At 41.9% G+C, this 22,702-nt stretch overlaps 3 protein-coding genes across 6 annotated transcripts in view; 1 reads left to right on the top strand and 2 right to left on the bottom strand.

The window, feature by feature from the left end:
* The window catches only part of LOC128892137 (uncharacterized), a 258,224-nt gene that overhangs the window by 164,851 nt on the left and 70,671 nt on the right, over nucleotides 1-22,702 (top strand). Inside the window, exon 2 of one of the 3 annotated variants that reach the window (XR_008461009.1) lies at nucleotides 17,806-17,907. The exons of the other annotated variants lie outside the window; for them this stretch is intronic. The gene's annotated coding sequence lies outside the window, so the exon portion shown is untranslated. The remainder of the gene's footprint in view (nucleotides 1-17,805; nucleotides 17,908-22,702) is intronic. 3 annotated transcript variants of the gene reach the window in all.
* Nucleotides 281-2,544, bottom strand: LOC128892111 (uncharacterized). Its single transcript, XM_054152234.1, has 5 exons — nucleotides 1,852-2,544; nucleotides 1,570-1,775; nucleotides 901-1,505; nucleotides 735-840; nucleotides 281-569 (listed from the first exon to the last, which is right to left on the bottom strand). Exons 1-5 carry the CDS (start codon nucleotides 2,082-2,084, stop codon nucleotides 394-396), a joined length of 1,326 nt encoding a protein of 441 aa, XP_054008209.1. The 5' UTR covers nucleotides 2,085-2,544; the 3' UTR covers nucleotides 281-393.
* Nucleotides 3,188-12,945, bottom strand: LOC128892105 (synaptic vesicle glycoprotein 2B-like). Of its 2 annotated transcripts, none has more exons than XR_008461007.1 (12): nucleotides 12,647-12,945; nucleotides 12,100-12,162; nucleotides 11,553-11,714; nucleotides 9,767-9,929; nucleotides 9,567-9,688; nucleotides 8,549-8,787; nucleotides 6,975-7,144; nucleotides 6,123-6,297; nucleotides 5,512-5,629; nucleotides 4,852-4,962; nucleotides 4,487-4,614; nucleotides 3,188-4,132 (listed from the first exon to the last, which is right to left on the bottom strand). XR_008461007.1 is itself a non-coding variant. In XM_054152226.1 (12 exons), the coding sequence occupies exons 1-12, from the start codon at nucleotides 12,687-12,689 to the stop codon at nucleotides 4,056-4,058; spliced, it is 1,620 nt and encodes a 539-aa protein (XP_054008201.1). In that variant the 5' UTR covers nucleotides 12,690-12,840; the 3' UTR covers nucleotides 3,188-4,055. The 2 variants fall into 2 exon arrangements, 1 of the variants encoding a protein (XP_054008201.1); XM_054152226.1 differs by having other exon boundaries at nucleotides 4,803-4,962; nucleotides 12,647-12,840.

Genomic DNA, 22,702 nt, shown 5'->3' with positions numbered 1-22,702 from the left:
TGAATTTGTATGATTTGATATCAGAAAAATGTTCATAAATGGTGCGGTCGAATTCCTACTAGAGGAACAGAAATTCACACGACCGATTACGAACTTTCGTAGAATAAAAACTTAGCATCCATTTACGTTTCCCATCATAAATGTTTCGCTATTTACTTATTGATAATTCAATATCATTTATTTCGTTTGAATGAGTATTCTATGATTATTTTCGACATTGATAATCTTGTACTCGAGTCTACATATAAGGGTAACATTGAATTATATTTCAAGACAAAGGTTTAGGGTAATTAAAAGATAATCCACTTTATTTGGCATGTGGATGTTCTACTTACATAAAATATAAAAAAAATACGATAATATCAATGTTAAAAGTACTTAAAAGGTATCTAATTAATTACTACAATTATTAATGGAAGTAGGTGTCTTGTCTGAATTAGATGAAGACACGAGACGAGGTTCTATTAATTGTGCAGAATTTAGTGTTATTGTATCATTTATTACACGTTCTTCGTCATCTTGTACAAGTGTAAACTTTCCAACTGGCACCTGTAGCTCGGATAAACCTTCTGCAAATAAATCGCGATGAGATTTAGATTTAGATTTCTTTAATTTATATGTACACTAGGCCAAATTAATCTATTCCCTGCTTCAAGGGAAAGTCACTAGCACAAACCTCGAAGCACAGGAAAAATTAATGTGACCATTCGTACAAAACAATTAAAAATACATACGCAATACTTTGAAGGTATACATCAGTGTTGTTGGACAATAAGATATAACTTCCGCCACAATAAACTCTGATACTTGTGGCGTATAATCCACCCCAATTTTGAGCATCTAAAAATTAATTCCGTATAAAAATTAGTTTTGTCCACGAGTAAAAAAAAATGTGCTTACCTTAAAACCTACAAAGTCTTTAATTTGAGGTTTCGTTGTCATAACAGGGCATGCTGAGATATCTTTATTCGATAATTCCTTTCCCTCTTGTAATTCTTTACTTAAAGATATACTTTCGTTTGTATTTTCGAACGACATATTGTGATTAGTCTCTTCATCGGACATATGTTCTACTTTGATCTCCTCCTTGACTTTCGTATTTGTAAAAGTAGCTGGTACAGAATTTTGACCCAGCGACAGTAAATTAGCAAGTTCATGAGGAGGTGATTCTTTATTTAGGTATTCATTCCTTGTTTCCCCCTGGATAACATCTTTTATCAAAACTTCCTCTGTATCCGCATTATCAAATCTTATATGCTTACTAGAAGAAATTATATAAGAATTTATTATTTTTGGCTTCTTTGGTTTGTTTTCTTCTTCTACAACTGGTTGCTTAACATATTTGGGCTTCTTCTGTCTTGTTCGTCTTCTTCTCTTTTTAGCCAACACACAATCTTCTGATATACTAACATCATTGATTAAAATTGAATCGTTAGTTTTTGAGTCAACCATACTGACCGTGTCATCTTCTGTCCTGCTACATGTCGTACTAGTTTCTAAAATATCTGAAAGGAAAAAAATTCAACATAGAATATCTTTTATTAAAACACAGACATGAAGTTCTCTCACCTCTTTGCGACCTATTTAAAATATCATTCGACAGATTCTCTTGTACTAGCATTGAATTTATCTTCTGTGGGGATAAGTTGGTTTGAGATTCCTTATGTTGAATAGAGTAATTATTTCTCTCTATTTTCATGACATTATTTTCACTTTCTGTTACCGTATGTGTAAATAAATCTGGTCCATTTTCTAATCCAGACCCTGGACAAACCCTGTAATATTTAAATGAAAGCAATACAGTGCATGCATATATATAATTTACATAGTATGACAAATGAAAATTCTTACGAAATCGTTTCGTTCTCCTTGAGGACACGAATGTCTTCGTTAGGTGGCAAATATTCGATCTCGTTTAACAACAAGTGGAATGATTCTTTCATATTGAACAACTTTGTAATGTGCTCCATCAAGTGAGAGATTTGCAACATTTTTGCTCCGTCGACAAATATCCAACAAAATCGACGAACATCATTATAAAATTTGCACAAATCGAGCTTTATGCGAAAATTCGACCGGCACATTTTTGCTTTTAGGGTTATGTTTTATTAGCGTTTACAGACGTAAAAGTTATAATCAATTGGTACAAAAATAAAGAAAAAAACAATCAAATTATTGTGCGAATGGCGAGACAAACGTTAAGTTAAGTGAATCGTTTCATTCAGGAAACAAAGATACGATCCACGCTACCTTTAAGTTGTGACTTTTTCCACAATCGCATGTAAACAAACGAAAAGTTGTTCTTACGTTGGTAAGGTAGTTAGCCAGTTTAGGACTAGTTACTATCTGTAGAGTTACAAGCGTATCGTGGTTTAGGAGTAGGATTTAGTCTGTGCCTTATCTGCAATGATACGTTATCTTAGTGTTCGATATTTAAATGTTATAAGTTTTTCATGTTATTTCTATATAATTGAGAATCCAGAGTTCTTAAAATGACTAAAGAATGTAATTTACATGTTCGACAAGCAAACTGAATGGTCAGCATTTCTTCAGGGGTCAGTTTGTTTCGCAGGCAAAGCTGGTAGATGGCATTTCTCAATCGATAAACAGATCCCCGATATACTTACAATTGAGGAACCAGAAAATAATATTGTTCGATATCATTGAAAATTGTTGCAAGAAACATAACGAAATAAATGGAAATAACTTGTATTGCCATTCTGTATATTTACGAGCTTCCTTTCGCGAAAATGTAGATTCCATTGTTATTTAATTAAATTCACGTGGAATTTTACGATTGGATTGAATGTACCACAAACAATTATAATTAAATTAAATTCGTATATTTAATTAAATTTAGGTAAATCATAATTGCATTTATACGAGTTATAGTTAAATTAAATTTCTACAAATTGTTACGATGTAATACTCCATCTGTCGTTTGTCACAACGCGCCCCTTAACACATTACGTACGGTGTTTTTTTTTTCTTTTTTTTTCTTGCGTACGTTCGGGTTGTTAAAGACGAGATATCTCGACTTCATCTCGTCACCCGTCCTCGATGTGTTAATTTTATCTCCTCGAATTATTTCGCGTAATCGTAGAACATCCTTCGGAGTGCTCTTGATCTCTCAATCTCGGTCCACGGGAACTGTGCATCAAGGGAATGCAAATGCATTTTTTCTTAATTCCGCGACCGTAATTGTAACCTTGCTGTGAATCGGACAACGTTAATACCGCGCTGAGTAGAGTTCAAAACGAGAGTTTAAAGGGATAAGCCGAGGTTTAGCGCGCTCGGAAAGCACTTCGCGATGACCGAATAAAAAGAGAAACTAACCCTGCTTTAATCGTCGCAGGTGCATATCGAACGTATTAAATTATTTATAGTCCAACTAAACCTGCCGCTACCGCGGTCCGTCGGCCACCGACGGCGTAGGGGTTGTTAAAAATATCTCTCGCGTTTCGATCTCTCTCTCTCTCTCTCGCTTCGCAATCGACATGACACGATGCATTATCTTTTCGCGTTGGCGCAAAATTAATCGAGCGTTGCTGAAAGTAACCTTCGATTCCGATACAGCGACTCACCTTGCGCAACCAGCTCCGCAGCGAGCAGCCACGGTTTGTTTATCGCGGTAACTGCGTTATTAACGTTCCGCAAAACCGATACACGGCGTTAATTAAATTTTCTTTGACGCTCCTTTCGTATGCAGCACTCGTTAATGGTCCGAATGACCCGACGTTCCACGAACCTCGTAAAAAAACGACACACTCTCGAATTCTCGTTTCCTTTGAACAATAGAAACGGCAAGGGTGGAGCCTCGAAGCGCGGAAGAACAGCGTGCGTCGTTTCATAGTTACAAAAATATATATGTATATATTTCTAGTAAATTACGTAAAAATTGATTAAAATTGTCGCATCGACGAGAAACGGTAGCTCGCGAAGTAGCACGCTACCCTCCTGTCCGTGACAGGATTCAGGATGCGGTGAATGGAAAACTGCTGGCGCAGTTTGTAGGTTTCAACCGTGCGGTTTGTCTCGTCTTCCTCGTTGGCAGGTCACACGGTGGGCCGATCGAGGCTTTTCGGCGACGGCTTCACTGGTTCCAATGGAAGGAAGGACAGGCAGAAGCAGGCTAAATAAACGACGATAAAGATTGAATGATTTCGAGAACGCAAAGCAGTCGATAGTTCGAATTAAAGTATGTTGCAGTCTGCAGGAAAATAGGGAGAGTTTAAGTCATTGTTTTTTTGTTTTCAAAATTACTCACAAAATACAGGCCCACAAAGTCAATAGTTTCGATGAATTTTCACGAGTGGCGTCGACTTCGAGGGTCTGTATTGTTTAAATAACTCGAACCACAACCAAACGATGGCTTAAAGTCCGCCTATTTTCGCATGGACTGCAATATAATTTAATCGAAACGAAACCCCTGCTATCGAAACATCATTTTGGTTCGAACGAGCTCTAATAGGACTTTGTGACTTACCGAACATCAGGCAACCGAGGCCAATGAACCCGTAGAGGCTGTCCAAGTTTAACAGCGCGGAAAAAATGAGATTTCCCAGTATGGATCCTAGGTTCCCGAAGGTTGTCAGGATGTTAAGGCTGGTGGATCTGAATTCGAAGATGCGCGCAGTTAAGGCGAGTCGCGATAGGGAAATCTCCCGCGATCGACGCGTAACGACGCATCGTGGATAGGAATTAGAAAGGGTATTTCGTTCGCGGGAGGCGAAATGGTCGGAGGACCAAGACGGTAGAAAGCGACGGGGCCTGCTGGTCCGTGTCGCGAAGGGAGGAATTACCTTAACAGGGTAGGAAATACATCGGCGTTCACGGCGTTGACGACATTACCCGTTACTCTCGTCGTGACGATAATGGCGATGCACAATAGCAGCATGTAGAGAGGAGCCTGTGCCCAGTTCGATCCGAAACTGCCTACGACCGATAACAGGAAACCGGCGACTGCAACGGTAGGTAAACGTTAGCGTGCTTCCTTTTCGAAAAAAGGAACGGACTCTCTCGCGTGATCGATGTTATCGCGTCGAATATCAGTCGGGAGAGGAACTGTTTGAATAATTCAATGCTCGAATATTTTATGGAACGCGACGAATTAACTTTGAATATTTTAGTATATATTAATATTCGAATTAACACGTATCCATATATGTATTTCCATCATTTGAATAATTTGGGCGCTGGCAGCAATCATTTTCCCGATGAACCGACTATTGAACGCAATGCGTGTCTGTAAATACGAAAAAGTTTCGTTTTGTTATTTTCTACAAGGTGATATCTTTTTTTTAAGTTCACACCTCTACGCCCCTTAGAATTTCCAGAAAACATCGTCTCGCAGTCAAAGGGTTGATACGCAGAATATTCGCAGAATATAGTGTTCTCCAAATATTCGAGTCATCGAAGCATTCGAATAATCTTTTCTCTGGAAACGTCGAACGCGAGAAGTCCGTTTCCAAGAGAAGATGTCAAGTCATCGAAGAAATCGGAGCTCCTTACGCAACAATATTTTTTTTCTAAACTTGGTAGTGGTTATTATCCCCGCGAGGAATGCTACAGTGACTGCAGACGTCGCGATCATGGCAGACTTCTGATACACCGGCGCGTTGATTGTCCACTGAAAAAAGAGCGATTGCAATTGATTCGCGTCGTTAATTAACGATCTTTAAGTAAATATTCTTCCGCGAAATGGAATATTCCATATATGGCCCTTGGCTTGACTTGGATGAAATTTGTATAGGCAAGAGGCAGTGACCAAACAGTCACGAATGTATGAAGAATGATTCACTCATAGGAAAACTGAAAGGTGTTCTAGATTTTTTAGCGGCGGTACACGTTGACTTTTTAACAGATCTAATTCTTTGTTTGGCCATTACTTTCTCGATTTCTTTGGTTGATTTTTCTGTTCTCTCGATACTTAAATTTAACCTCGGTTCTTCTGCTTGCTAGCTTCTAGTATACGGTTTACGTAAGATAATTCTTTTCCATTAGCTAGGTGAATCAATTAGAAAGAAAATTAATTACGGCCGCTGCTCGAGTAACAATAATAATGTGCTTGCGATGCGCGTCCTGGCATTATGCTAAGGACGCGATGGCTGCGAACTCCTCACCGTCATGCAAATGTCGTCGAAATCCGGGCAGCTCAAGTAATCTCTTGCTGGCACGGTTCTCCGTCGATCCAGCATCTCGCTCATGGTTGGCGGTCGGTCCTCTGTCCACCTCTCGGCGTCGAAATTGCTCAAAATCTTGAACATATGCGGCACCCACAGCCTCATCGTATTGAACCTATGCGCACGAATCGTCCAAGAACACGTGATCTATGATCGAGCAGGGAACGATAACAAAACCCACTCCCGTAGCTTTCAAACGTGGCGTGATATATTATCGATATCTTATGAACATACAAAACTTCGCCGGTTGTATAATATGTTATATAGTATGTATAAATAATCACAATCGTCGAAGATACGTGCGAGTAAAATAGTTCTTCATAATCCTATAGCGCGGTTAATGCTTACGCGAGCTGCGGATTCTTCGTTTTTTTCCTTGCCCATTTTACGATATATTATTTGCTCGTGTTCTCGTCATCTGTATCTTTCCCAATAATTACAACTTCGCTATTATCCACAATTTCAATTAGAAGTAGACTACATTCCGCGAAATTGATTACTTATAATCACAGAATGCGAGGTACGAATTATACATAGAAAAAGAACTTATCGCATCTTTCTTCTACAGAATCCAATGTACGCTATAATTTGTTCCCGCTGTAATTTCGATAGTCTCAAAGTTTATCGAGATACAGGTGAAAGATCTTCGTCTGTTTACGCGAAGCGTAAGAAAGAACCTTCCCGTTCCGGCGCAAAAGAAAGAAACCGGGGACTTTTTATATGTTCATAAGCGGAGTGAATTATTTAGGATTGAAAGAAGCGCGAAATGGGTCGAGTCGACGGGTAACTTACGCCAGCATGCTGCCAAATTGGAGGAAACCGAGGAGAGAAACGGTGCGCAGATACGGCCCGGAGAATACCTGTTTGGTGTTGTACAAGGCGAGCCGTATTTTTTCCGAATTCTCCTTGAATAAGGACCGCCGCGATAGCTGCGCGTCCTGCCGCGCGAGGAGCTTTTTTATCTGCAATGAAAACACCGGGAACAATGGCCGAGCGATGCTGCCTAGGATCCCCCGTGTGAATTATACGTTCGACTCTGCACGGCCGGTATCTCGAAACGTTCTATTCCCCGAAAAATACTATTCGCGCCACCGTTTGTCCCCTTCGTTGCTCGTTACATTCCGTCCCGTTGCCGCGCGTCGAGCAAACTCTTTTCGCCTGACGGGAGTTCTCCGCGGATCTGGCGCCCGTAAATAAAACGCGTCGTTCGTTTCGCCGACGGCGGAGCGTGTATCTCGCGCTCGTTCGTTTCGCGAAACGGGCAGAAACCGCGGAAATTTGCGAGACTCGAGAACCCATCGGAACCGTGTACGCGTGTTAATTAATCGAGGGCTTAACGTGTTCGAAGCTTTCACGACCCAGATTCTTCATGGTTGACGATAGATAAGACTTCCAAGTGTAACCTGTGCCCTTTGGATAAAATTTAGCTCAGACATTTAGCTAGCATTGCGGGTAGATTCTTTAGGGGTCAAATAGGGGATCGATATCAGGGAGTCACTCGACCTCTGAAAAAACTGTAATCCTGACTTAGTATCAACCAGAATAGCAATCCTCTACCTCAAACGAGTGACGACAATAGAGGCATAGCTTCCTTTCAAATGACGCATTGATATTAATCATTTACCCCTTGAAAAAGCTTACATCTGGAAATCTCAGATACCATCGCGCTACTTTTGGATAGCCAATCATTCAATAATACATCTTATCACTCGAAGACCTCTATAAATAATTTATCGCAGACATTGACTTTTTCCACAGAAAGCATGTGGCAATATTTGTGCACAAATCGATTGACTCCATAAAAGAAAGAGTTGAGAAATGCGATGAAATAATGTACATTCTTTCTTAAAACTCCCTTTGCAATATAAATTCAAATAAGTATTGAAAATTGTTCTTTCTTTTTCAAGAAAATTATTATAAATATAGAAAGTCATGACTATACCAAGCGCTTTGACACTTAAATTTAAGATTTGTCAAAAAGTGGAGTTAATCGATTCGTGCAGTGAACGGCTCGTTTGGATCCATCATTTTTCTGACTCGCAAACAGAGGTGCAAGCTTTGCGAACATCGTAAAGGCAACATATAGAGGCTAGTCCATAAATAAAATGTCGAATTCGTAGGAGAAACCGGCATTGAGTAGGCAGTCAGAATTGGATTTGTGCCGACTGCGAAGCATTATGGTATCGCGTGTGGTATCTCAGGGCCGAGAAATTAATTTCGTGCGTAAGTTTTGGACTCGCCTCTCGTCCCTGGCCGTCAAACTTCACCCAGACGAGGACGGATTCGCCGTTTAGCGAACGTAGGGAAGTTTGATCCCGAGACAGAGTCGACTGATTCGTTTTGATGGATCGATCCATCGCTCTTACCGGAAACGTATCGGCAGGCATCCACCTGTTGACGGCGTACGTCGTCCGCAGCAAATTCAAAGCGTCCTCGGTCCTGCCGATTTCCAGTAAGTATTTGGGAGTTTGAGGCAGGGTGCTGGCTGTCAGGAGACCGATCAGTGGAACTGTCGTGCAAATCAGCAGGTAGATTCGCCAGGTGTTGTATCGTCGATCGAATATCTCGACCTCCCAGGTCAGAGGCAAGACCAGGAATGCAACGACTGCGAAGAAATGTTCTTAAGGAAGGGGTATACGCAGTTGTCGTAACCAAAATTCAAGATATTTTAGTTTTAAGTATTGGAGTTAATGTATACATTTTGTTGTTGAGGTATATTTAACCCTTTGCACTCGGGCGTCCCCTGTGAGGAGACATCGTAAGTCTAACAAATTTTGTTAGTGACACCACTACAAACTTAAAGGATTTATGATGTCAACCCTTCAAGAAAGCTATAGGAATTTATAATCAACTCTAATAATACTAAAAAAAGACACGTTTCCAAAGTTAGACTATTTTATGTAATTCGATTCCTGTTCACACATTATGCAACGTGATAGCGCAGAGTCTAACGGATTGAAAATTGATTAACTTGGGAACGCATCATTTTAAACACCAAACAAATTATTCTGTTGAAATACGTCGGTATCTTTCGGATGAACGAATAAACTTCATTTTTTAAAGCAAGTTTTTACCGAAAAAGTTTCTTCGTCCATTCAGTAGATGTCGACATCTAACAAAGTAGTTTAGTATTTTTCAAATGAAACGTCCACAAGTTGTATGCACAGAAAAAAAGAGATTACTGGAAATTTGTTGTATCTTGTCCATTTTTAAATATATCTCAACAATACGTTTTATATATTAAGTTCGATACTTATACCGTAAAGTTACGCTTATTAAATCTGGAGAGTATTCTTGAATTTTGCCCATGACATCTACAAGTACCCCCTTAAAAGGTCTTCGAATCTCGAACGAAACGTTCGACGAGGACGACAGGAAGCTTACCCGCTGGGACAATGATCCCCACGTTCACGAGGAGTCCTGCCCACCTGGTGAAGCCCGCTTTGTACTCCGCCGAGTGAAATTCTGACAAGTACCCCAACACTATCGAAAACGGCCCTCCGACGCTGAAAATTGTTCACGTGGCTCGTGATTTGAACGCGTCGCTGAATCGAGGAAGCAAACGATCGACTGGCAATACTCACAGAACACCGCTCAGGAACTTGATCGCTAGAAACGCATAGTACGAATCGACCACGGTGCTGACTATATTCAGGACAGTGTCCAGCAGGAGTCCCACGACGAATAGATTTCTGGCCCCGACGTATGGCGTCACGTGGTCCCACATAAAACTGGTCAGCGTTATGCCTGCACAAGTTCGAATCGCGGGGATACATGCGAAGAGTCAACATTCGTTGTACAGGCGATTGTTCGTGTAAAAGTAAACCGAACACGTGGAATGAAATACAGGGTGTCCCAGTTTTTCCGAAGAAACTTTGCCAGCGTGTTCTACGTGCAGAAGTAAGAAAAAAAATGTTATATGAACACATGCTCTTATAAAGTATTAGGTTGATGCATATGAAATATCGTTTTTCATTTAATTATCGTGATTCATTTTACTCAATTCTTTCATTAATTGAATGTAATCATATTAAAGAGGAAGAAATGTACTGTAAGACGTACATATTAAAACGCTAAAGATGCTTAGAATAGAAACATTAAAACTTCATTATCAACAATCATGAATACTAAGAATATTTACGTTATTTTTTTATACATTTGTAAATTTTGGAAAGCGACCTTGGAAGTTTGCTGAAAACATAACAGTAGCATTTGGAGAAAATTATGTGAATGTTAGAACAATTCAACGTTGGTTTGCAATGTTCAAGACTGATGATTTTTCATTAGTAAATTAATTTTTTTATCATCATTTTCTACCCTTCGAGTGTAGAATAAATACAGAATATCATTGCATTGAAATAAAAGCATGCATTGAAAATTAATAAAAAGAAAAAAACAACTATGTGGAATCTATTTTGATTAAATATACAATGTTTTGAAAATATTTAGTATGGTTAAAGTTTCATTTGCATATACGACATTCTATATACACCAACCTAATAATAATACAAAATGATAATGAACTGACATTTCGTCGACACAGCGTACTAACGTATTATGAATATTCCTATTTCTGTTTACATAATCTCTTATGTTTATTTCTGAATCCTGTATTCGTAATAATGGACGTCACTTAGAAATGTTAACACGTTAATAAAACGTTAATAAAAAATGTCGATATCAGCTACTTCAACAAGTAAATATAAGAGTTTATGTAAACACAAATAGAGATATTCATAATACGTTCGTACGCTGTGTCGATGAAATGCCAGTTCATTATCATTTTGTATTGTTAGCTATGACTCGTTAATAAAACATTTAAGAGCATATGTTCATGTAACATTTTTTGCATCACGCTGGCAAAGTTCGGCTGAAAAATACTAGAACACCCTGTGTGTATGTATCGATATGCGTGAAGTGGTTTGCGTGAGATTAAGTGCGATTTTTATTAACGCGTTGGTTTTTTACTCGTTGCTCCTACTGGTATTGATATCAGTCAATAGCCGATATTTGCTTATTTTATCTTAGAACTTATCTTAGAACCAATGGGAGAAGATTATGTTAACGCAAATGGAAAAAACTGGCGATCGTGTCAGTTTTCCTGTATTGGTTCAGAAGGTTTCATGTTTACTCGCTAATTTGTAATCAATATTAGGAACTCAAACACCTGAGAATAGCAGAGAGTTTAACCCTCTCACGAGCACGAGTAGAGATGTTTTATTGAATAATAATTTGGCTAAGTCCTATTCGAAGAATTTTATTTCACGTTTCCGATTTATTTTTACGCGAAGGATCACCCTTTGTACCAAGAATTTTGGGTCCCCCTGTATTTCGACTAGAAAAATAGCAGAACTCCGTGGTATACTCTACCTATGTAGGGAAACGCCAAGAGGACACCTTTACGGAAGAACGTGAGTTGCAGGTCACACTCCGCGGAAGCCAAAATAAAGGCGGTTGTAGTCGTGTCGAACAATCCTGTCCATGCCGCAGGCAACGCAGCTATCAATAGCAGGACGTTGAACGTTCCGTAGCCTGCGAACGACGAATACGCGAATACTTCGAAAATACCCTCTCGATAAGAGCTCGTTGTCGGTGGAAGCGATACGAGACGAACTCCTTCAAAAATCTAAATTCGCAAACGAAATGACCTCTGTTTTTATCTTTTGGACCATTTCGATCGATCGGATCCTCTTCTCCACGCTCTCCCGCCGAAATTTTGAATTCTGAATCATCGCCGACGCTTGCGTTTAGCCCCGTTTCCTTCAATCTATTTTCGTTTCATCGCTAACAACTGGTCGCCGTTTTCTAGTCTGCTCGAGCGTCGGCCGTCTATACCCTCGTAATCGGTAAAATTGCCCGTTTCCACGACAAATTCGCGTCGCGTCTTCCACCGACTGTGCGCGAACGTGTTGCTGACCTGTCGCCGATATCGCCTTCTCGAGGTCCGCTGCTTCATCGACGTCGACGTCGTCGCATCTCGCTGAAAATTACGTCAGACTTGACGCGAAACCGTGCGCAAACGAACCACTCACGTGATCGAACGCAGCGTTGCGCAACGTTTGCGGTTTTTATAATGACAATTCATAAGAAGAACCCTTTAGACGCGCTGGGAACAAATGAAGTCGATACAAAAACCTAGCGATAATCGTTAACTCAAAGTCCAAAACAGCGGTCGAACGACGTCGAGATTCACGGCGACGAATCGCTGGACGAATGGATGGATTCGTCGATACGGTAGACAACCTACCGTACGATAAACGCAATTAAATTTACTGCACAACGTCGCGTCGCCATTCGAGACACCCGTCCACCTATGCGTTCTATATAAAGCACGTTATGCCAGTCTTTTATCGCGAGCGAATAATTTCAATCGTCTCGTGAGTACCCGCGCACGTGACGCAACCGCGTTTCAGCTTTTATACAAACAAAACATAGTCATGCTAACAGTCTGGAGAGATTCTCACCGCTTATGGTCGTGATTTTTCCATTGGTCCTTCTGTCAGTCATCGCTCCAGCGAGGAATTGGTCGATCGGTCGGTTCCTCTTCCGACCCTGGACGTTTCCGAGCCGGCCGCAGGATTATTTCACCTTCGTTTCGTTTTGGTGACACGAAGCAAATCCGAGACCGCGAACCCGATGCCGCGCGTTTGTCAACGTCCTCTCCCGTTAAGCTGGAAAGCGTTCGAGCAAAAATCGGTTGACGAACGCAGCGAGAAAATCCACGCCGATTCGATCCGCGCGACTACTGCGGACCGAGCGCTGCGTGCACTGGCGAGCTTCCCATTCGCGACTGGTGCGACTTGCCAATAAAAACGGGTCAAACGATTCAATTGTTGTGGTCCGCTGTTTCGGTCAGCGGGTTCAACACGATCTCATGGTAGACGGTTACCCGATATCGACCACTTGCGACGTCTTTGATCGGGCACACGGGTCAAAATTGCTGGAATTAATCGTTCTACTGGAAGCTCGGTGCTCGCTGACTTCGACCACTCTCCGTCCGACGAGCAGGATCGGTACCGTTGCTGCCAATCGCGACGGTTCAGCAGCTTTGGTAATCCGCTCTGCGCCGATCGAACATATGGTACTTTTAATCGAACCGTTTGATCGGCTTAGTTCGCGGGATAATCTGTTGTACGAGACGGAGGATATATAGGACAGGCTTCTCGATTCACACTTTAACCACCGCCTATTTAGAAAGAGTCTACACCTTAGAATAGATACAGGGTGGACCAAACAGGTGTAAGGAATCGTAACTCCGTCATCAGTGTCTTTATGATAAATAGTTGCATTTGTAGCTGCATTTGTAGTACCATATTTTTTTGTACAAGTGCAATGGTGCATGTGCATTCGATAGTATTATTCTTTGGAATGGAAATACATATATTGCATACAGGAGATATTAATCTGGCGTGAATATTAATCTAGACTGAAAGTCGACTTCTACACACTGTTACTAGGTATACTGGTATGTTTTTTTTTCGGGAGTAGACAACCAACAACAGAGCTAATAAATTGTGGGAGGTAACGATGGAATTAGAAAACCTATAAATAGGCTTCTGGTAGGTAAATTACTAAAGAGTAAAATGTAAAATGATTTTATATCTATACTTCTTCCCGTTGCCAGCGACTTCAACGGTTGACCGACGATTGGCACGGCGCATCGAGGATACTCTGCACCAATTTTCCGGATTTTCTTAACGTTACTTCAGAAAAGTTGTACCTAGGAACAAAGTCTCTCGTGTATCATCTATTAAAATACTGTTTACGTTCAGCATCCATCGTACAAGAGTACATGCGTTTACGACTGTTAGTTGCGCGTAATGTATTCAAATTCCTGCTTCCGTTTTATACAAAAAAGACGCCGATCTCAAAAAAAAGTCAACAGTTCCAAGCCGGTAGTCGAGATAGTACGACTCGATTCTGTATTATCGTATAAATTTTCCTATGAATTAAGCCGATCACGCACCGATCAAACACACCGTAATACTGCGTTCCTATTGCGGCAAGATTGAATCCATTAAGAAACCCAGCATCGAGCGAAGAAAGAAGATTAAGTTCTAAAAGCGGAGATATAAGTACTCGGTACAATGACACGACACCATAAACTTTCTTTGATCTAACCTTGGATATCAATGTTGCTTGAAAATTTCGAAATCCAGGGAAAGCATCGGCGAGCGACACTAATTCCGGTGCAAACTCAAACACCCGACGAATGCGCCCGCGAGATATTTTCTCGCGATAAGATAACCCGACGCGCTTCTAACGTTTCTCCGTTATTGTGGGTGGCAGTTACTTGTCATCTACGTCAAACGAATCGAAATCCTCGATTTTCCGCAATCGTCGTAGCGAGCGATGGAACGCACGCGGCCGCGATTACGCCAACGCGTCGTCGTCCTCCGCAAAGAACCGCGGAAAGAGAACTAAGTCGCGCTACGCGGTATCGCTGATCGAGTATGTCCTATCGATCAGTAGAGGAGGAGAAGTTTGCTCTTACCTTGCTCGAAAACTAGTTCGATCGTCGGTATTCTTATCGCGATTACCATTACAAATGAAAACGCGTGCGCGGCATCGCGAGCTGTAAGCGGAGATCCGCTCCGCGATTTCCGAACTTTGTCGAGGAACTATCTCGTCGGAGTTGTTTGCGCAGCTGCGTCCCGGGTCCCTCTGATCGAAGCTTTTCGAGATTGTGTCTGATGAGACGCGACTGCACGTCACGATTCGTCACATGAAAAAAATACCCCACGCTCCCGTTTACGATTTTCACGAGACTGCTCGCGCCGCACCTTGATCCGTCGCTCGTTAGCGAGTACACCCGCCGCGGGAGACCGGTTGTCCTAGGTGCACATTGGCGGGAAAACGGTCGTGACCGTGAGCGGTGCACTCGCTTGCGCCGCGGAATTCTTTTCGGTGTACGTTCTCTCTCGCGAACACCCATTCCACTCGAGACAAAAAAATACGATAAAGTGTTAGGTGTATGGAAACATTTCCTCAAATGCTAATGCAATCAAAGTGAAGGGTTTGTAGTAGATCTCCGTGTTAATTGGAGTAGCGTAATTCAATGATTGCGTGAATGGGAGAAGATTAACATCTTTATCGCCACGTCACCCACGTGTGGGTGACAGAGCTTTTTATTGTGGAATTAAATAACATTATTTCGAAGGTAAATGGTAATGAAAATAAATCTTTCGTAACGTTATCGTAATAAGTACTACGATAAACGTTTCATTACGTACGTTTCAATTGTCTCAAAACGAAATTGTATTCTCACAAAAACGTTCACGTATGTTAACGTGGCAATCATCGTGTTAATAAGGAGGGAAAATAGAGTGCACGCTCAACATTTGTGATTCGCTGCTAAGTCGATGTAGATGTAAGTCTTCCAGGTTTGTAATTGAGATCAGAAATGAGGCATTGATTTATTTCGACTGCCATTATATACGACTGTCCCGTTCTGTGCAACATAAACATTGTGACAAATGATCTGTAAATACTGGAGAAGTTTGAAACTTCATCGCTGATTTCATCATCTCGGATAATAAGGAGGTATCTACCTCTTATCAAAATGGTAGGAAAGAGTGATAGGAAATAGAAGAAAATATTTCCATGAAAATGTATTACACACTTCGTGCACTAATAATAAAGAAATCTCGTACAAAAACGATGGAAACTTTTGCATACTCCCAAATAAAGATCGATCGATGGATTTCCCTCGAGCGCGATGGTCCTCGACTACGTAGAACCGCGAGAACCGAAGCGAAAACATCGTGCTCACACGTGAAAAATGAAAAGAAAATTAAAACAAATATAGCAGGTGCATCGATCGACTCCGAGAGAGTTGCTCCTTTGTCAATTATCTCGAACCGCGACAGCGCGAAATGCGACTGCGTTCGTACTGGTACACTTCCGAGCTATCGAAATCTCGTGACACACGACACGATTGTAACTCGTGATCGTTCCTGATTCTACGCCGCGAACTTGTCGCGTGATCACGGCTGGCGTTGTTCGTACATAAGAATACGATTTCTTAATTTCGTCATCGCGATTGTTCAGCGTCGACACGGCTTGCCGAGCGATTTCGATCGTTTTACTCTCGCGATTATCGCGACACGTGTCGGTTAATTCCTGGAAGATGCACGCTGGATTTCACTGTAAACGGAAACAAGGATCGATCGGTGGTAAAGGCGCGGGGAGTCGATGGGACGGATGAAGACGCGTTTGTATGCCCGAACGAGCTATTCGGGACAACTTCGCCGATCTATGCAAATATTCAAGCCGCGAGGTTCCGGTGTCGCGTCAAAAGCTAATGACACAAAGATAATCCCTTCGCGTCGCTCCCTTGATCCACGTCTGTTCGCCGACACGGTGAATCTGGAAGGGTTGGTTTACGTCGACCGCAGTGTCGAGGACCGTTCGCTTCGGAGGAATGGCGCGTTTCATCCGTCTGGCTCGAAATTGGTTATTTTTATTCGTTTCGATAAACAGGAGCGATCTATTGATAAATCGATTAATTTTCATCGTCTCCATGGACTCAATTTCTCTTTCCTCGACTTCACGCTATAATAGTCCTTCGCTTCAAGACTGAATTTTTTCCCCTTCGACAAGGCGCCGAGTCATCCCCACTACTATTTCTCTATTTTTTCGAAACTATACCGTCTGGTCGTCCGTCGTGTATTTCTTAATGTATATTTCGTTCCGTAATGGAACTTATAATTGGCTTACTTTACATTGCATCCTCGTGACAATCTTATCAACGAGTTATCGTACCTGGATTTTTGTTTGTTTGTAGAATTCTTGAGAATTCTACGAGTACGCGTGCCTTCGAGTAAATTCGCGTTTCAGCCAGCTCTCTCGACGTCTTTCCATTGCACGATACACATAACTGAACGTTTAAATATCGTGGTATGGCGACTCTGCCTGTGAACCGAGGCGAAGCAGTAAGCAAATGGATACAGCATGTTGGACGAACATATATTTCCGACGATGTAAACGCATGGCTCGTCTCATACTGTCCTAAATGGTTACGCCAGTGTAAAATGTAAAAGAGATTTACCTCTTGGCAATTTTTGCTACCAAAGTATCGACTTTTGCGAGTATCTTACGCTCCGAAAAAACCCGGAACTCGAAAAATTACGGAAGTTATGAATTTACTTTAAAAAGTGTGCTAGGCCAACGAGCGTACGTGGTGCGCTACGTGTACCAGCTAGTCGGCGAAGCTTTAATGACGTTTTTCTCTCCACATTTTTGAGCAGCGTTGCCAGCAAAACTCGGTAAATAATTATCCCGGCACTCCAAACTTTGGCTCGAATATTACAGGTAATATCGTTAACTGAGGGACAAAACGTCAACTTCGATACCTCTTTCACGCGCGTAAAAAATGGATAAGTTTTTCACGTCGAAGCGAAACTGACGTTTCAATCTAGATCCGAAACTACAAATTTTTAATTATTCCTAATATATCCACACTGTTCTACAAAATGGGTGAGCTAATTTCAACGCGATATTTTCAAAGAGTAAATTTTTAAAGCTGCCTATTACGAATTTACAGCGAGAGATGGTTACGTTACTTTGTTTATGTACCAAAACAAAATATTGTTAAAACATGAGAGCAAAATTTAATTTTCAGGTACAGCTTCTTCGATGTAAGATACTAAAGCAGCCCCTACATTTCCGAACCGTTGCACCGATGCGTGAACTGTGGACCTTTATGCAAATTCGTATTGTTGCAGTAAGTTTTACCATATTTTCAGTATCTATTGTGTTGTCTGGAAAGTCCATATCGATTTTTGTTAGGTGGTACAGGTCTGAATAGTTGAAAACAAATAACGTGTATACATCCCTTAAACGATGGAAAGGTTGTGGAACAAAATGGCACCTTTGTAATTCAATAAATACAGCCAGTCCCATAAGTATTCGTACCCTCTATGTCTATTAAAAAAATTTGTCCAAATTAAGTGATAGTTTCGATGTTTCCAAATCAATCGTTATAGATATGTAAATGAATAAACTTTACACGTGTATGTATTTATAATGAAAAATTTGGTTGGAAACATCACGCCTGTCATTTAATTTAGACAAATTTTTGCAACGAACATAAAAGAGTACGAATACTTATGGGACTGACTGTATATGTATATCGAAATTCAAATATGCCTTAGAATTTTTCTTAAAAATTGTCCTTTCCGGACAGCCCAATATTTTTAATATGTATATTTTAAACTACGTCTTATCAGTCTTCTAACCAGTGTGACATGTTTCGTTTTCCTGACGTTTCATACATATTTGCATTTATGCGCATCCTTGTAAATTCTCCCATACGTTCACTTGCCGTAAGTACATAGACACGCGCTGTCTGTGTAACCCTTTACAGCTGGGTACAAAGTGACCCGACGCCTGTCTACGTGGGGTTAAGCGTCGGCGAACAGCGTAGTTGCGGTTCGTCGCGTCCAAAGATTGATTTTATTTCCACCTCGGGAAGGGAACGAGTTTCCGCAGAGTGGAAAAATCGTCGGTGTTCGCGCGAAGGATCGGTCGAGGTTCGTTCGTAGCAAATTCTTTGCAGTAGCTCGGTTCAAAGTTATCTTCGCTCTCCCGCGCTCGCTTCCTGGAATTCTTTAGTTCGTTTGACTCGACTCGGGAGAGCCTCAACCCGGTGAAAATATCGGGGAGAAGCGTCGGGTTCCGCCTTGCGAAAGATTCGGCCAAGCGAAAGATATTCGAGGTAAACAATTTCTTTTCCCCGGGTCGATTCGTAAGAAACTGTTGTCGAAGGTCTGTTCCGCGGTGCGTTGCACTCGGCTTCGAGGTCGACGCGTTCGTCTCGCTCTTGTCCCATTTTTTTCCATCGCAGTTTCGGTCGCTAAAGCGTCGCCTTGAAATTTGAAAGTTCGATAGCTGACCGATTCGTCGAATTCGGTGTTTCGCTGCCGCGTCCGTAAACGTCCAACTCCGCATCGAGGTGGATGCGATAGGGCCGAGAAACGGAAGCGGAGAAATAAGAAAGTTTAATTCACGAGAAGGGGGGTCTCTTCCAGTTGCTGTTTCAGGGAGCCCCGAGGTTCGAGTTTCGAGATTCTGTTTCCTACTCGCGGTCGGACTGCAGTCTATAGGTTTCCACGGGCTCTTCGTTCGTTCCTTCGTTTTTCCGCCTAGTTTTCCAGTAAAAGCTTCGCCGCGCTTGATCCTCCAAGATGAACCGTGCCCGAGAAAAAAAGCCGAGGGGGTGGAGAAGTATTCAGGAATATTCCAGAGACGAGACTACAATGAAAAGCGTGGAAAGAAAGAGCCGACGCTTTTCCGAGCTTTTCCGACGCTTTGTTTTTCGCCGGAAGCGTTAATTAAATTACTTCGAGACAGAGGGGAATGCGAGAGGGGGGGGGGTGGGGGAGAAAAAAAGAGTTTAAAACTATTCCTCGTCCCGTTCGCGCGAAGATTTCGTGGCGGACTTTTTCAGACGAATGCGCGCTTTTCCGAAACGCGAGGTGCAACGAGACGATGCACATTTCCCGTCGCGCGGACGACATGAACGGTAAACTCGCCACGTTCGATAAATTATGAAAAATGTCGCGCGTTCTTCCGCGAAGATCGTTCGGGACTCGTTGGACGTGGACGTGGTCTTCGAACGCGTTTCCGAGTCGTTTGCATATTTCAAGAACCGTCGCCTGTCGTCTCCTCACCGAGTTCCTCTTCTGTGCGCGTTATCAGCGAATCGATGGCGTCCCCGAATCTTTCGCATCTTATATCTCAAGCCACGGCTTCCGCTCGTTTTGAAAGTATACCAGTATTGCATCTGATATCGACGACGTAGATAAACAACAGGAATAACTATGACTCTCTTAGTCACGTCAGTTATTTAAAATACTCGGGAATAAATGTCCTTATTATCCAAGACGCTAGAGTTAAACGGGAAAATCGGATACCTGCTTCGATGAATCGAGCAACTAAAAGAGGTCTAGTTGTTACGGTATCGAAACAGTATCAGACCATTAAAATTCTATATGCCTCGTTACTTCTTCCGCATCTTGAATATGCTTCTCAGATTTGGAATCCACTACAAATTTCATCCGTCTCTTACAAGATTGGTGAACCTATGGATATAGCATGTCACAACTATGACAACATCCTGTGTACTATGCAAATGCTCACTCTTAAGCAGCGCCGAACTGTAGCCCACATCGTGCTCGTCTTTAGAATTATTAACCGAAAAATTGAATGTCGTACGACACTGGATTTATTGAAATTTAATATTCCAAGAAGGCTCCTTAGAAACAATATATTTTCTATAGTGATCTATACCGTACCTCTATAGGTAAGCAAAACTGCATTACGAGAATATGTGCGACGGTCAACAACCTTAATACGTCTGTTAATCTTATCCACGAATCCTTCGTACTTTCGAACGGCGTTTTCGTTCGCGAACGCATTCTTCCTTCTCCGTGACGGAAATCAGATCCAAGTTTCTTTGGTTGTTCGATAAGCCGTCGCTCGGACGTCTCCGTTCGTTCCTGTGAAATTCACACGGTCACGTGTACGAGAGCGCGTAAAATTGCCTTTTCGGTCGGCTCGTCGACCCGTTTCTTCTGACAGCCGGTAAAAGCTCTTTCGTGATCTAGCACTCCCCCGAGAACGACGTTCGCGCCGTTTCCAACTGGCCCGAGGCCATACCGACGGGCGGCTAATGCCTCCCCTAAAGCGGAAGAAACCACCTCTCCGGCGTCCTTACGCCTACAAATTTATCTTCAGCTCGAGGCTTCGTTAACGCGTCCTTTGGGTGGCGCCAACGCGTGACGAACCTTAACGAGATGGAACGCAATTATAGGCGCCTCTGACGTCGAACCCTCTCGCGCCCCAAACCAGTTTCCATCGCTCTCCACGCAGCTTCCCGCGTGGATCTCTGCTTCTCGAACTCTATTCGAGAAATTCGCCCGTGCGGTGTTTATTTATTTATTTTGATAATTAACGGCGCAGAACCCAATTTTCTACGTGACCTAGTTGCAACCCTGTGACGCTAATTGTAGAGATAATAGAATGATTTGAAAATGTAATTTGTGAGGACACTTTGTACTTAGAGAAAATACCACGAAGCCTGTAAGCTCGACTCTTTTTATCAGTTTTCATTTCGCATGTATCCAGTTTGATCTCCACTAAGTTTTCTGATAAGAAATCAACGTACAAGTCGAAGCGTCGATACAATTCTTCTTCTATAATTGTTCTGAAAATCTTAATAATACTGTTTTTCCCAATGCATCGTTGATATAGAAAGATTATCGTTCTTCCAAGTTCGTTATTTAATCTATATATTTACTTTTTGTAGCTCTAATATGTTCGTTATCGACTTTGTATTTGTACTTTTCTAACTGTGAGTAATGGTCTTGAGCTTATATGTCGTATCTCTAAACAACTCGATCTTGTATTACTCAGTCTTATCGTGTTTTTTTTTTTAGATTAACGTGCTATTTGCCGAAGAAAAAGATTCTACGAACTGGAGTCGAAAGATTTTTAATCTGTGCTTCCGTTGATTGTTTGTTTCCTATCGTTACCCAGTAAATCCTCAGTTATCCGAATTAATCGGAGACACGACGGTCTCGATTGGGACATTTCTTTATAACAGAATATTTTTCACGTAAATATCGATATTAAAAATCACACGTCTGCATCACACGTACAATTTGTCAATTGCTTAAAATTCAAATGTCCATAAAAGTGTTCGTGTAATGTACAGTCTAACAGAGGTAATTACGTAACAGACAATAGGGAATTGGAATAATAAGGATTCGAATAATCCAAGTTCTATTGTGTTCTATCTTCACCGTTCGCGTACAATGTATTCAACGATAGTCCGACGTTGTTTGGATTTCGAGAATTGCAACGGTTCACGATTTGCTCCGCAACGCACGCAAATGGCACTTAACCGAAGAGCAAGGAGTTTCGCTGAGAAAGAGGAACGAGTTAACTGGGAAGAAAGTTGAGGGGTGCTCTCGCTCGTATCTCCTTTTGCAAGGTGCACCCGTCGTAGACACCTCGGGCAAGAAAAGGAGGTCACGCCATCCTGTTCCAGAAAATCATTATGGCGGCTCCGAAAGAGACGCGAAAGCAGATTCGATTTGGCGTTGTTCCTATCATTTCGTTTCTTTCGTGGATTCGATTTCGCATCCAGACGCCTCGATACTTTTCGCTGCCCTGTTTCCGCTCTGTCCACGAAAGGAATTTCTTTTTTCCTCGAAAGAGCCCCGTCGAGTGCCCCGATGATTCGAGTGCCAATTCCAGCTTCGACTAACGAGGCGGCGTTTATTAAAATAATTGCGCACCGCGTCCCTTCCTTTCGTCATTAAACAAGGGAAAATACTCGACCGGACGAATTGCTTTTCGCGTCCTCCTTGAAAGGAGTTAGGTTAGGTCTCTTAGCGACGACTTCGTTTTTAAAGACGATGAAAATGTCTTCGAGTGGACCGAGTTCAGAGAAAACTGACAGATATTTATAATTACCGTTCGACGACTCGATAGATACACGTGTTTTTGGCATT

The sequence above is a fragment of the Hylaeus anthracinus genome, unplaced genomic scaffold, assembly GCF_026225885.1.
Source record: "Hylaeus anthracinus isolate JK02 unplaced genomic scaffold, UHH_iyHylAnth1.0_haploid 12002, whole genome shotgun sequence".
Classification (NCBI taxonomy): domain Eukaryota; kingdom Metazoa; phylum Arthropoda; class Insecta; order Hymenoptera; family Colletidae; genus Hylaeus; species Hylaeus anthracinus.
This window is presented reverse-complemented; position numbering and strand designations above follow the sequence as displayed.

Excerpts from the sequence above, each read along its gene's own strand:
- LOC128892111 (XM_054152234.1), bottom strand. The coding sequence starts at position 2,084 with ATGTGCCGGTCGAATTTTCGCATAAAGCTCGATTTGTGCAAATTTTAT. Across the intron at positions 1,776-1,851 it reads AAGGAGAACGAAACGATTTC|GGTTTGTCCAGGGTCTGGAT; the intron begins GTAAGAATTTTC and ends TAAATATTACAG. Across the intron at positions 841-900 it reads AAGACTTTGTAGGTTTTAAG|ATGCTCAAAATTGGGGTGGA; the intron begins GTAAGCACATTT and ends ATTAATTTTTAG.
- LOC128892105 (XM_054152226.1), bottom strand. The coding sequence starts at position 12,689 with ATGACTGACAGAAGGACCAATGGAAAAATCACGACCATAAGCG. Across the intron at positions 5,630-6,122 it reads TCGACGACATTTGCATGACG|TGGACAATCAACGCGCCGGT; the intron begins GTGAGGAGTTCG and ends CTCTTTTTTCAG. Across the intron at positions 4,963-5,511 it reads TAGAAAAAAAATATTGTTGC|TCGCCGGTTTCCTGTTATCG; the intron begins GTAAGGAGCTCC and ends CTACCGTTGCAG.